General features: G+C 49.1%; 1 protein-coding gene across 2 annotated transcripts in view; it reads right to left on the reverse strand.

Annotated features, from left to right (window-relative positions):
• CPO (carboxypeptidase O) overlaps positions 1–14,995 on the reverse strand; it is a 326,867-nt gene that overhangs the window by 119,632 nt on the left and 192,240 nt on the right. For both annotated transcript variants that reach the window (XM_069617334.1, XM_069617335.1), the window contains one exon: positions 4,392–4,502. In XM_069617334.1, the coding sequence (XP_069473435.1) occupies positions 4,392–4,502 (111 nt within the window). The remainder of the gene's footprint in view (positions 1–4,391; positions 4,503–14,995) is intronic.

Raw genomic sequence — 14,995 nt, forward strand, 5'->3', positions numbered from 1 at the left:
TTCTGATCCTGCAAAACAATCCCCTTAGAGCAGCACTGAGCTTGTCCAAAAAAGAACACATCTCACAAACTAGAAGAGCTAACAACTGGCTTACCACAACCGACAGAATTTTACTGAAAACAGCTTCTCTGACGCCTAAATGCTTGAACAACGCTGCCCCCGCTACCTCACAGATAGAATCAATAGACGTCTATCCAACAGGCCCACCAGAACTGCTAATGCTAACCTCCTCACAGTGCCAAGATTTAAATGAGTCAAAACAGGTGGCAACAGCTTCCAGGTGGAAGCTGCCCAGCATTGGAATTCCCTCCCGCCCCACATAAGGGCAGTCCAAACCTATCCACAATTCAGGCGCAAATACATCCATTGGTTAAAGGAAAATGACCACTAAACCCCACACGGCCTACACTTTGCCTCCGTACATACTTGTTCTCTCGCCTCCTGCACTCCAATTGAATATATCTGTACTCTTGCTTTGAAAACTGTACCATGTCTCCTGTATATATTTGTAAATTTTTGTACAGTATTGCAACCAAGCTTTGCATATTCTTGTTTTTCTGCGCCCTGTTACCCTTGGGTCTGGTGCGCAATATAAATAAATAAAGAAACAAACAAGCAGTATTTCCACTGTGGTAACTCCACTGATATTTGGCAGTAGGGAGGAAGCTTTTCATCAAACTTTTAGCTGGAGGTAATCCTACTACACTAGCACCAAACTCGTAGTTCAGCAGTGTGGTATATTTGGCGATAATGCAGCGGTAACGGAATTGCTGCAGCATGATCACAATTTTTGCAGCACCGCCGTACTCCTAATGTGGCCCGTTGCCCCTTGTCTTCAGTGCCAACAATAGCTGCTGTTTACAGTCTCAGCACTCTTCAGCCAACCATTGGCCTCATTACGGGTCCGGCGGTAACCTTGCCGGTGATAACGGCGGGTTGCTACCGGACCTGAAAAAAATTACTGGCACCTGACAGCCTGAAAATCAGCCGCCAGCAATTTCGTTATTGCCTATTCCCATAGGGGATTGGAGACCACAGAAGCACCAGCACCATTGCTAATGGTGCCAGTGCTTCTGTGACGGTCTGCCTATTGTGGCCGCTGTGCCTGGCAGGGTCGGACCTGCCTGGCACAGCGGCACCGGCAGGCAGACCTGTAGTATGCCGGTCTGGAAACAAAGGTGCCAGTAAGCTTAACGGCACCGTTGTTTCCAGACCGGCATGCTTATAATGAGGCCCCATGTATTACACAGATGCTTCAGGATATTGCAGCAGAAAATGTAAAATGCTGCGGCATACATGCACATTTTGTGGCACAAAATTGTTATTCTTGCAGCATTTTCGTGGCACATTTTTGGACTGGAGGATGTGAGATTGGCACATTGCAGGAAAGGAGCAGTGTGCAAGGCAACATTTTACAGTTCCTGCAGCAATATCCTGCAGGGTCTGATATATTCCCTGATAATTTAGCAGCATGGTGTGGCACAGCATTCATGAGATCATTACTTTTTCAATCATTAAACTTTGTGCTTTCTCTACCGAAAAGCATTTCTCAAAAGTAAGTATTTTTGCACGCTTGTTTGGGAAGTAATGTTTTTCAAGATTGGTTGACAGCAGCAAGAAACAGAACACACCTGCGACATTCCTCCATCACAGTCGAGCAACCACGACATCACATTCGCTATAATTAATCTGAAAATAAGATGATGACATCACCTAGGTGACAGGAAAGTGATTAGTGTAGAAATTGTGTTGTATGTTTCGAAATTAAAACTTGTCCCATAAGTGAGAGGATGTGCAGGTGCACACTGCATTGCCATTTTCTTCTCAAATTTCCAGTGCTACACTGATGACACTCAACTCATTTTCCAGCTGCCCTCAGCCACCTCCTCTCCCTCTTTCATCTCTGACTGCCTAACTGCCATTCAAGATTGGTGTGCCGCCAATGATCTTTGTCTGAATGCCAGCAAGACTGAGAGCCTCCTCATTGGCACACCATCTCCATCCTTTTCCCTCACTCTCTGGCCTGCCTCCTTTGGCCCCCCTCCTACCCGCTAGGCTAAGAACCTCTGGGTCATCTTTGACTCCACACTTTCCTTCTCCGCCCATATCTCTGAGGTCTCTAAAAAGTCAAACTTCCTACTGCACCTCCTCAGAGGTACTCTGCCTTTCCTCTCCTTCCCTCAGAAGCTCACTGTCTCAAAAGCTCTGGTTCTCTCTAGGTTGGCCTATTGTAACAGCCTCTTTCTAAATCTACCTGCCTCTATTCTCCACCCTCTGTAACTTATCCAGAACAGGCCTCAAGCCCTGGGATCGTATCTCTCCAGCTCTGAAATCTCTCCATTGGCTCCCAGTGGATGCAAGGATTAAATTCAAAACCATCTGCATTGTCCACAAGGCTTTCTGGGGCCCGGATCCAAAATACCTTCAGCTATCCCTCCGCAAATACCTCCCCTCTCGAGCTCTTCCCTCCTCTACCTCTAACTCCCTCCGGGTCAATCGTTTTTCAAAGAAACGAGCTGGGGGTAGATCTCTATCTTCGGATGGGGCCTCCCTCTGGAACAGCCTCCCTGCTACTCTAAAACTTGAGGAGAAGCATCTCTGGTTCCGGAAGCACCTCAAGACCTTCCTCTTTGCTTCTGCCTTCTCTCCCCCTCTCCCCTGCTGACTGCCTCTCTCTTGGCACTGCGGACCTGGCCACACTCTTGCCCCTGGACCTGCTCACCCTGTCGCCTTCCTGCACTGCCTCCTGGCCACCCCTTGCCTCCTGGCCACCCCTTGCACTGGTGGACTGTATCTGTGTTCGTGCTGGTAGAGAGATTCCCAGACCCCCCTTTGTTTTGCATAAATTAACTTTGGGTCTCACCCTAAGTTACCAGCGTAATCCAGACGTGGACCCCTTGCTCAATGTTCTTAGAGAGGCACAGTTTCACCTCACTGATGATGCCCAACAAGGCTGAGACACGTGTATGGGGTTTACTGTTGGTACTCTTGTTCAGAGAAGAATTGCCTAGCATTTCGGCGCTGGACTGCCCCTGGGCAGGACAAAGGCTGATATGCGGGGAAATTTCTTCTCTGTGAAAGGGACAGTGAGCTAAAGACTTGGTAGAGTCTCTCCCAGGGGTTATTCACCCAAGAACAGGTCATTGGGCTGTGTTTGTGCTGGTAGAGAGATTCCCAGACCCCCCTTTGTTTTGCATAAATTAACTTTGGGTCTCACCCTAAGTTACCAGGGCGATCCAGATGTGGACCCCTTGCTCACTGTTCTTAGAGAGGCACAGTTTCATCTCACTGATGATGCCCAACAAGGCTGAGACACGTGTATGGGGTTTACTGTTGGTACTCTTGTTCAGAGAAGAATTGCCTAGCATTTCGGCGCTGGACTGCCCCTGGGCAGGACAAAGGCTGATATGCGGGGAAATTTCTTCTCTGTGAAAGGGACAGTGAGCTAAAGACTTGGTAGAGTCTCTCCCAGGGATTATTCACCCAATAACAGGTCATTGGGCTGTGTTCGTGCTGGTAGAGAGATTCCCAGACCCCCCTTTGTTCTGTATCTGTACCCATACAGCCCCCCCTTTCTTCTTTTCTGCATTTATCAGACTTACCCAGTCTGCTGTCATAAACACAGCACTTGCCACTTGCTGGCTGCACTACCACTGTTTACTGCCTCCATTTTCTATTTATTTTTATTTATTATTTATTTATCTGCTCCCCTCTGCTTTGCACTTTCCACTCTCCCCCTTCCATGCACTTTTTCCCTTTCCCTTTTCCCTTTCCCATGCACTTGCGTGTTCTCAATGTCACTGGGCCTAGTAAGATCGTTGTTGTTTTGTGTTCTCCCCTGTTTCCCCTCCCTTGCCTAGTCCCGCTCTGAAACACTTGTGTACAAGCCCGATACAAATAAAATATCATATCACCCCATTCCCTTGCAGGCCAAACAAATGTTGTAGGGCGCAGGGGGTTGTGTCACAAAAGGGTTGAGAAAATACCACTAGTATCTCTAATGTTTACATCCCCCCTTTCCACACGTGTAACTGCACAATGCACACACGGGAACAGCGGCAGGATAGAATAGGACTAGACTGCATTATTAGATGTGAAATGTCTAACATGATTGCATATCATGCTTGCTGACTCCTCCCGATGACATATGTGGTAAGGATTAACTACTGCAAGTGGTAATTTGTATGGAATAACTCAAAAGGCCTAATAAGCCCCAAGTGGCGCCTTTTCTTCCCAAATCGCCACTCTGTTCCACGCAGCACCGGCTGTCAAACACATTTGGCCGTGCTGCCCGTCACTGTCCGATTCTATTTTGCCGCTGGTCACGCATGGAGAGAGAGAAACCGCAGTCGGAATCATAGGAAAGCGGCCATTCGATGGCTTTTACTTACAGTTGTCCAAGAGTACACGTAGCCGTCAATGTTGTAGACGGGCAGCACGTACACGTCGACAGCCTGGAGCAGCATTTTGATAGTGGCATCTTGGGGGTAGTTCTTCACAATCTGGAAAGAGAGAGAGAGCGCATTAACGGCAGCAGACAGCCTGCCACGCAATCCATTAGCAAACGTGTATCAGAAAACGGCTCAGTAAGTATCACAGAGAGGCAGGGGTGTTGCTAGGTCTGGAAAAGACCCGGGGCTACGCTATTGTCAGAACTGTCAGGACTGGGGGCTAGCTAGCCTTTTGGTTGTAGAATCTGATATTCCATCCGGGGCTATTACCAAAAGATCAGGGGCTATAGCCCTCTTAGCCCCCCCCCCTAGCAACGCCTCTGCAGAGAGGAGACACCAAGTCTGGGGCTCGTGGCATAGCGCTGGGCAAACTGGCTCCCCCCTGATCTGATGAAGTTATGGAGATCGAGGGGTCTGGGCAATATACATCCCCATCCATCATCCCCTCGAGCAAAGCAGCGGAAAGACTCTGCGCCCCCATGCAGACTTCCGGCGCAAACTCGCACTGGAATCGACCAGCCATGAGCTTCCCTTGCCAAACGTGAAGCTCTCTTTTGATGCACAGCGACCCCCTTCCTGGGTGAGTGAGCAGCCATCATATTTCTGGTTTGCCCGCTGAGTTTAATTTACACACATTTGATGATTGCGTTTTGGGATATTAGGTTCAGAGTATAAAAGAGATCATTGCCGAGAATAAAACACAATTAAAACGGAGGTGAGCTAGTTGTGGTTCCTAACTCAAGACCTGGCACCAGGGCAGTTTCTAGCCAATTTGGGGCCCAGGGCGAGACATCAGAAGGCTACACAGAAAGGATTGTACCTCTTTCAAACTTTAGCCTGACCAGTAATAAGCTGATGAAGCATTTTAAACAAAACTGGCTTCTGATGCCTGGTATAGGGCCCACAGTTCCTCAGCCACTACCTCCTCACTATTACGCAGGCCTCATAGGTTATTTCAGCAAAAAAGAGCAGGCCCGTGCTTTATCTAACAGAGATGGCATTAGCATCTCCTATTAGTGTTGGCCTGCAGCTAGTGAAAATCATGGGGTGGCAGTGTAGAAAGGGCGTTTGGCCTAGTGGATTTACAAGCTGAGGCAACTTCTTTGATTACTTTGTCTTTAAGTGTGGGCACAGTATGGCATGCTCGTCAGAGTCACATACACAAAACATTACAGTGTGCTCTTGTATGGACATTGGGCATATCGGACAAAAACAGGCATATGTGCTGTTTAATAAGGGAGCACCACATAGACGCCATTAACCAACAGGGTTGTGACTTGTGCAGCTCACAAATCATTGCTGCAAACATACCACTGCATTGATTTGCCATGGGCTACTGTCTGCATGGCGACACACAATGAACTCTACTTTCCTAATCAAGGCGCCAAGTGACATTGAGTTGCCATCTGGTGTGCAAGCTAGGCAGAGGCTGGCTTGTTTAGACAACTAAAAAATACCTTTGATGCTGAGCAGATGCATTTAGTCCATGACACAAAGCAGCCACTAGAATACTTAAGCAAGAAAACTAGAGTTAACCTTCCCAGGGATGCGCCATATGTAACAAAAAAGTAATATACAAAAAAAAACTTGTTGTGTCAAAGAAACATGAAAATAAAGAAAATAGTTTAAAACATTTCTCATGTTCAGTTCTTAACACTGAAATGTTAAGCAAATACTGCGTAAAAACAATGGATTGTTAAATGAGCCAAATGTATAAATTGCCCTACTTGAAAGGCTGTCAGCACAAAGAATGAGGGGCACTGTTACGTTCTGGCTCCGCGCGGAGGCAGAACATTGAAGGCCTCTGAAGTAGGCCGCGGTGGCGCAGCTCCGGCAGTAGCGAAATGAAACACGCCACACGTTGTTAGAGTCTTGGCCCGGAACTGCCTCGCATGCACGGGGCGGGGCTTTTATTGAGACGCCCTGCGTCACCGCGTTGCGGGACGCAGGGCGGATATAACATTCCTCCTTTATTATAATTTAACTTAACATTTAACCACACACATCATCAGATATGCACATGCTTGAAAACACAACAAACCCCGGTGCTTTCCGCTTTAACAGTCCTCGTGAGGCAAACTACCACACATAGTCCTTGAGCCGAGCTGGCGGCTTAGTGGCGGTTCTTAGTCCATATCTCCCACCCCGGGAGCTGGGCCCCACAGTCTCATCTGGTCTCTCACCTTCCATCTCCGGCTCACCCATGTCCGGTTCGTTGCACTGCTCCCACGTTCTGTCACTCGTATCTTCTTCACCCTTAAAGTTAGTGGGTTCGTCTTCAATCAGCTGGGACTCTTCATCTTCTTGGGGACAGTCCCTGTCAGTACATAAGTTGCGTGGCACAGCCTTGAACCACAACGCATTTCGTGTCACCTGACGGTGTCCTCTTTGCACGGTTATCATGGTCCCTTGTGTCTCGCTGACAGTCCATGGGAGAGACTCATAGCGGGAGTCCAGCTTGGACTTTGTCAGATTCTGCAGCATGACCACCTGGTCGCCCACCTGGTGGTTGGATATTTTCGACATCCTCTTGGCACTAATGTGGGCATTGGCATCTGTTCTCCTTCTTTCGGTGTGGTCATTGTCAAACTCATCCGGGCTTCTGCTGGGGTGATGTGGAATTGTAAGACTTTATGACGGTGCCGAACATGAGGTCAGCTGGTGGGACACCAGTCGTGCTGTGTGGGGTGACCCTGTAGTTTCACAGAAAACGATAGAGGTCGATTTTCCATGGACTGGCATTTGCTCTTGATAACCTCAGCACTTTGTTAATTGTTCTCATGAACCGTTCTACATCCCCATTCGCCTGGGGCCACCTTGGCATGATCTGGTGATACCGGATGTTCAGTTCTTGCAGATAGTGTTTGAACTCCTCCCCTTGGAAGGGTGCGCCGTTGTCACTCTTGATCGTGGTGGGTAGTCCATGTGTTGCAAACATCTTCTCGATGGCCGGGATGACCACCTCCGCCGCCGTGGATTCAACCACCTCGACTTCGGGATATCGGGAGTGATCATCGATGGCTACCAGGAGGTATAGGCCTTCTTGTAGTTTACAAAAGTCGATGCCTATTGCGTCCCATCTGCCAGAGCCTTGTTCCGCCGACTGGATTGGTTCTGGATCAGGTAGGGCTCCGGTTATCAGGCATGGTAGACAGGTGTTGACTAGCCTTTCCACCTTTACATCTATTTGTGGAAACCACACTTGGTGCCGAATTCGAGCCTTCGTCCGAGCCATCCCTTGGTGGCCTTCATGGGCGAGCGCCACTATTCGGTCCTGCAGGCACGGCGGGATGATAATGCGATTTCCCCTGAGCAGCAATCCTTGCTCTGTGATCGACAGATCCTGTCGTATGGTGAACATCCCTGTGAGGAACGCCTTTGCTTCCGCAGTCCTGTTGTGGGTGTTCTTCATGAAGGACCTCCAGTCGCCTGAGATGATGGCATCCTTTACCAGGTCGTAACACGGGTCCTTGCGTCTTTCCTCTGCAATGTCATCGATGCTGACAGCCTTTGGCCTCATGGCCCGCACCCCCTGGCAGATATGTTCCTCGGTCTCTTCGGCCACCTGAACCTCCTGTGGCGTCGCCACTCGAGGGTGTCATGAGAGGAAGTCTGCCGGGTTTCCGCTTCCCGGCTGATATGCCAACTCGAAATTGTACTGTTGGAGATGTAGCAGCCATTTGGCTATTCTGGCCGGCCGGTGCGAGGAGGTGCCCATGAAGATTGGCAGGAGGGGTTTGTGATCCGTAATCGCCGTGAACCTTCTGCCATACAGATAGAGGTGGAAGTGGTGACACCCCCACAGTACGGCAATTGCCTCCTTTTCAATGTGAGAGTATCGCTGCTCTGTCTTTGTGAGAGCTCTTGACGCATAGGCGATGGGCCTCTTCTCACCTTCTTTGGTGACCTGCATGAGGATGGCCCTCAGGCCGACAGGGCTGGCATCCACAAAAAGTTCAGTCAGAAGCGTAGTGTCGTAGTACGCCATTTTCGTGGCCACGGATAATGACTCTTTGATACTTTCAAATGCTTCCAGGCACGCTTTCCCTCATTCCCACTTTGCGTTGAGCTTGGTAAGTTCTCTAAGGGGTTCAGAGAGAGTGGCCAGGTTCCGGATGAATCTCCCACAGTACGTGGCCATCCCCAGGAAGCTGCGCATGTCAGTGGGTGTCATGGGCGGACTCGCAGCCTGTATGTCAGCAACCTTCTGGGGGTTCGGTGAAATGCCAGTGCTGCTGAACTTGTAGCCAAAAAACGATATTTCCGTCTTGAAAAACTCACATTTTTCCTTGTGGATGGTTAGGCCAGCATCTTCTAGTCGGCCCAAAAGCATCTGTAATCTTCTTGAGTGTTCTCCTCTGTCCTGAGCATGGATCAGGATATCGTCACTCACATTTAGGACACCTGGTATGCCCCGGATGACTTCTTGAATTGTCTGTTGAAAAACTTCAGCAGCCGAAGAGATCCCAAAGGTTAGCCGCTTGTATCTCCGCAAACCCATGTGTGTTGAAAAAGTTGTTATGTACCGAGAGTCCCTATGCAGCTTCAGCTGGTGGTACCCTGCTTTCAAGTCAACCTTCGAGAAGACTTGATCCCGTGAGGTCAGCCACAATTTCATCGAGGGTTGGCGTAATGTGGTGCTCCCGCTTAATGGCAGTGTTCGGGAGGCGCATGTCTATACAGATCCAGACCTTACCCGGCTGTTTGGGTTTCTTTGTGACCACCATCGGGGAAACCCATGGTGTTGGCCCCGTTACCTCTTCTATAATGCCAGCTTCTTCCAATGCTTTGAGTTCTATCTCCACCTGTTCACGCATGTGGAATCGGGTCCTCCGGTGTCTGACGGCCTTTGGCTGGACTGACTTATCAATATGGAGCTTGATCGTCTTTCCTTTCAAACACCCAATCCCGTTTTGCAGGTTGGGATACTGTGCAAGGATGTTTTCGACCTCTTGCGCTTCCTTGACTTGACTGATGAACTGTACTAGCCCTAGGTCCTCAGCCGCATCACCCCTCAGAAGGCATTCGATCCCCGCATTTACTACGTAGATCTTAGACGGTAGCCTGTTTTCACCGTGGCTGAGGGTGGTGCAGAATCTGCCAACCACCGGTAGTGGTTTCCTACAGCCATATGCAAACAGAAGGGTGTCTGTGTTCTTGAGGTCTGGTCGTGGTTGCAGCGTTTGAAATGTGCTTGTGGACATGACATTTACAGAGGCTCCCGTGTCTATGGTCATCCATACCCGCTGGTTTTGGAGGGTGACCTGGCATTTGCGCCTCCTGAGCCCTTTCTTCTGCGTAGCATGTCCACGATCCAAAGCTGACACCAGGTATACTTTTCTCCCTTTTGTCCGCTGCTCCCTACCAGAGTCTTGTTGAGTGCCTGTGACGTCATCCTCTTCTTCCTCAGTTGAAGAGTTGGTCGTTTCGACTCGCCTTGCACTCGCTTGCTTCTTTTTCTTGGTCCCACTCTTCTCCTGGGGATTCTGTGGAGGCGGTAGTGGAGCGCCCGATGACCGGCACACCTTGGCATAGTGGTCCTTTCTGCCACATGCCCCACATGTTGTCCCTTGCGCCGGGCAGTTTCGTAGGTCCCAGGATCTGTGGCTGCCATCTGGCTGGTGCGTAGTTGCCGCCAGACTCATCTCTTGTGGACTGTCTATTGGTGACATGGGCCACCATGGATGGCGCGAGGGCAGGCTGTAGTTTTTGAAGAGTCACTCCCATGCTGGCGGCCCTGGCATGTGCCAGCTCCCTTTGACGACCCAACTCCAGAATGCGTGTTAGAGAGATACCCTTCTCACTCAGCACCATCCTTCTTAGTTTCTCCGATTGGATGCCGTTGATGAGTTGTCTCCAGATTTCTTTCTCGACATCCGTGAACTCACACGAAATCGCCAGCTTCCTGAGTCGAGTGCCTGAAATGTGGTGCAGAACATGAAGGTTTCATAATCCGGGTTAAGTTGTGGGAGAAAATGAGCCGTCAAGGCGTCTTTCGATTGTTGGTAAATGTCCTGGCCATCAGCAATGGTTAGCGAGTTGAAGATCCGTAGCACCTCGTCCCCCACATTTAACAATAGGTGCGATCTCATTTTCCTGGCGGAAGTTATGTCCTTGCACTCCATTGGCATTTCGAATTTTTGGATCCATAGCTGCCACCGGGGGCCAACTGATGATGGATCCGTGAATGGGTCAAATGGCTGAATCATTGTAGAGGAGCTCCCTTGTGGGCGAGCTTGCGGTGACGACATTGACAGATTCGCCGCAAGTCTAGAGGGTGTACCGGGCCTGGGGGTGGACGTGCCGGTCGCCATAGTGGGGCGTCACCATCACTCGATGGTGTCTATCGTCCTCACCTCGGTGCATGGTTTGAGGAGTCAGTGGTCCCTTTTGAGGCCGACCTTTGAAACAGTAGCCGATGGGACCGCTGCCTCGCTCCAAGTGCCTACTGCCATGATCGCACGTGCGCACTGCGTGTGCGATGGCTTCACACATCGTGTTGTGGTGCCTCTGGCCCCTGGATGCCAGTTGGTTGTATGTCGCAGCGCCCTGGGGCCGCTGTGGAAAACAAATACGACGATACAGCCGAAGGGATGGAGCAAAAAAAAAAAAGTTTCTTTTTTTTTGGGCGGGGGGTTTTGTGTGCCCCCCCACCGGGTGTCCAAAAATCATGCATGTCGCTGCTGGAATAATCAGCTGGTAGGGCGTCGAGCACTTGTGCTGGGTCCCGTTTCCCTCATCGCCAGTGTTACGTTCTGGCTCCGCGCGGAGGCAGAACGTTGACGGCCTCTGAAGTAGGCCGCAGTGGCGCAGCTCCGGCCGGAGCGAAATGAAACACGCCACACGTTGTTAGAGTCTTGGCCCGGAACTGCCACCCATGCGCGGGGGTGGGGCTTTTATTGAGACGCCCTGCGTCACCGCGTTGCGGGACGCAGGGCGGATATAACAGGCACATGATGTGTGACTCCAGAGCATCTGACATGCTGCATTTGGAATATGCGTTCCTTTGTTTGCATATTCCAAGCGCATCGCAGTCATCCATAAATCGTCAGAGAGCAGCCAGCCGCACATCGCAGAGGAGCACTCACCGGCACAGCAGGCTGTTTAATCTGTTGTCCAGCAAGTTCAGAAGCAGCTTTCTGGTTGGGACCCTTACTGCGCCTACCTCCTGAACTATTTAGCTCTGCGCCCGCTCTGTCTGAGCCAAGAAACGGGGCTGCCTGGCATATTAATGGCGTGGTATAGGCCTCAAGTCTTCTTTGAGCATTTGACTCCCCCCCCCCTCTGACCTACAGCCACCATTTTGAAACAGGCTTCAGACCTCTAAACTATAGGGATGTTTTCCATGCTGGAACAGGTGCTGCCGAACCAGTTCCTCATGCCTGCTGAACACCTGGACCCTCTCCTGCTCATGAATAGCCCTAGAGAGCTGCAAAGCATCAAAGAGCAGTCCTCCTGTAAGGCGAAGGATGGGGGCATTTGGCTGTCCCTTGATGCTCTGTTGGACACTTACCATCCAAACTGTTTCTATGTTAATGTTGCTTACCACCAGCCTGGCTGCTACCATTTTACTGTTTGTCGCATGCCGGCCCAGCTGCCGCTCCTTTACTGATGGTAACCCACTGGCCTACCTGCCGCTGCTTTGTATCTAACTCGCTGCTACTGGCCCTGACCTCTCTATTTTTGGTTGCTATGAACCCTACTTCACAAGATATGTCTATTGTTGGCTGTTGTCAGTCTTAGAATGTTGAACTCTTAGCGTGGCCGAAGAGTTCTTCCTATCAATGTATCTCTCTGAATGGGTTAAACATGCAGAGGAATCTATTAACTGGAAGATGGAACACAACACAAAACTCCGGAGAACTGCAAGGAAACAAGGGCACTGTCAACAGATTGTATGATAAACAGAGATTGGTTTCAAAAGAGAAAACAAAGTAGTGTGCTACCCTGTCTAGGAATAGTGTTTGTTGCAAGGTGAATAAACTTTCTTCAGTCAACCTTCTTAATTTGGAAACCCAAACCTAAACACCAAAACAAACAGAACAAGTTACGCGGGAGTAATTAGAAAAGGCAGATTACTAGAACACTAAGGCACTATATATGAGATCTTACCACTAGTGATGCCAAGGAAACTTGAATGATGATTTGAGTTCCAAGTTGGTGTGCAGCAAGTAGGCAGAAAGGCTAACCCCGACGGCACACGGACGCCTAATCCGGGTTGAGGCTAAGTCTCTAGTTCCTGGTAGCCAGCTATCCCATCGGAACGAGGATGCCTAACGTCAATGCACATTAAGCGGAAGTCTCTAGTCCGTGTGCAATCCTCTTGCCAAGCCCAACCAGTGTTCTTCAGAATGTGATGTGTTTTCCATAGTGCTGAACAGCCCAAATGAAACAATCCGGATCAATAACAGTGTGAGCAAGCACAAGAGATCAAATGTTGCGAATGGAGCACAACAAGGAGTAATCCGGGTCAATACTCTTATGGCAGAAGACAGTACAAAACAGCAGGCAACAGGATGGTCAAATAGTCCGAGAGCCGTAGAACGTTACCATGGAAATCCATCAAACAATTCAGGAGTGAGACTGTAGGCAGGTCGAAGTAACAAACAAGGTCTGGTAACACAAGGTGCTGTAACAATGAAAACAACAAGGAGCTGTGATTTCGAATCAGAAGCACCGACATGGAACATAGTTAATGGTTAAATACATTTAGTTATGTGAGGAAATCGGACTCGGCCCCCTGAACGTAGAACACCGTACCTCGTGTGTAAGGGATGCCATTGTCTCCATGGCAACCTCCACGTGCGGTATTGATGGGACATGTAGTTTGTCAAGTTACGATGCATAGAGCATTCTGAATGATTGTGTAAACGCGGAGAACAAGGAGTTATCGCTTGTCCTTTACCATTAAGGATCTCGCGGCGTTGTGAAGACAATAAACGATAATTCCTCCTCTGAGTCGAGAGCTGTACATCCTTCCTCGTATTCCTGACAGCTGTTAATGGCCCAATTACTCCTGATCTGTCTATTGTTGGCTGTTCCCGACCTCATCGCACCTGAACAGTCTATTGTTCGCTGCTAACTGCACCTGTTGCCCCATATCAGTCTTTTGTTGGCTTTGACAGGCTCTATTGCATCTGTTCTATTGTTGGCTATTAACAGTTCCATTACATATGATCTGTCAATTGCTGGTTGCTTACCGGCCTACCTGTTTCTGCTTTGTTCTTGACTAATTGTGATTTTGGCCAGTTGCTACCTGATCCATTTATTTATTTCTTCTTTTAGCCCCATTGCTCCTGATTTATTTGTCTGTTGTTAGCTATTACCACCTTCATTGTACCTGAACTGTCTATTGCCGGCTGCTACCAGCCCTTTAATTGAACAATATAGATTACAACCCCCGCCGAGTACTCTGTCTGATCTATTCTAATACCTACTCCGCATCCCACTCCTCATCATGCTCCTACCTACCCTACTTATCCTCCCAACTGTCCTGCCTTTCTCTCTCTCTCTCTCTCTCTCTCTCTCTCTCTCTCTCTCTCTCTCTCTCTCTCTCTCTCAGAGCCTCCATCAAACCCAATGTCCTACATCCCTCCCTACTCCCATCCTGCACTGTCCTTACAAAAGGTTCCCTGGCCACTCCTTTCCCTTACACACAACCAATGCCCCCAACGCCCACCCCATCTACCCTGTCTTGTATCCAATGTTTTTACCGCGGAAAACTCACAGCTGATTTATTTACCATATATTTTACTGAATATTTGGCGCAAAATTAAGGGGGTAGGTTTGGGTGAGGTAAGATGGGTAGAGGAGCGATAGAGAGTTCGGGATGGGGTGAAATGTGATTGCGGCAGTTTCCCCACATGTTTTCAGCAAAACATCAGTAAAAAAGATTGCAGTAAAAAATGGTGTGGTAAAAACACATGGGACTCCGGTCCTTCTTACATCGACTACTCTATTGTCTTTCTGTCTGCCATCTTCTTCCTCTACTAATGTCACCCTGTGCCCATGGAATGCCCAATCCATCTGTAACAACATTTATTTTCTCACTGACTATTTTGACTCCCACAACCCCAAGCTCTCTGATGGATGTTCCTGAGACCTGGATCTCCCCTTATGACACTGCCACTTTAACTGTTCTTCATACTGATTTGACTACATTTTTTCCCTCCACATCAGGTTAAAAGGTGGTTTTGGCCTCCTAGTCAACAAGATACTCTATCAACCCTCATCTCTTCCCACTGACTTAACCCCTCCTCCTTTCAGCACATCTCTCTCCAGTGTCCTTTTTGCCCCTACCTCTCTTATCATCCTCCTCATTTATCACCCACTTTGCTCGTTTAGCCTCTTTTTATGAAAGCTATTCCTACAACTCAAATCTATCCTAGATGATGTTACATTGGCCACACTGGGCGTCCTCAACCTATCGGATATTACCAATGCTCATAGATTCCGCACGGATTCTTCTCTAGCAGACCACTTCTTGATCAACCTACACAACCTTCTAAACCACACTTGTGGACATTCCCTTAATACCATTTACC

This window comes from Ambystoma mexicanum, chromosome 9, assembly GCF_040938575.1.
Source record: "Ambystoma mexicanum isolate Mex_15411 chromosome 9, UKY_AmexF1_1, whole genome shotgun sequence".
NCBI classification, from domain to species: domain Eukaryota; kingdom Metazoa; phylum Chordata; class Amphibia; order Caudata; family Ambystomatidae; genus Ambystoma; species Ambystoma mexicanum.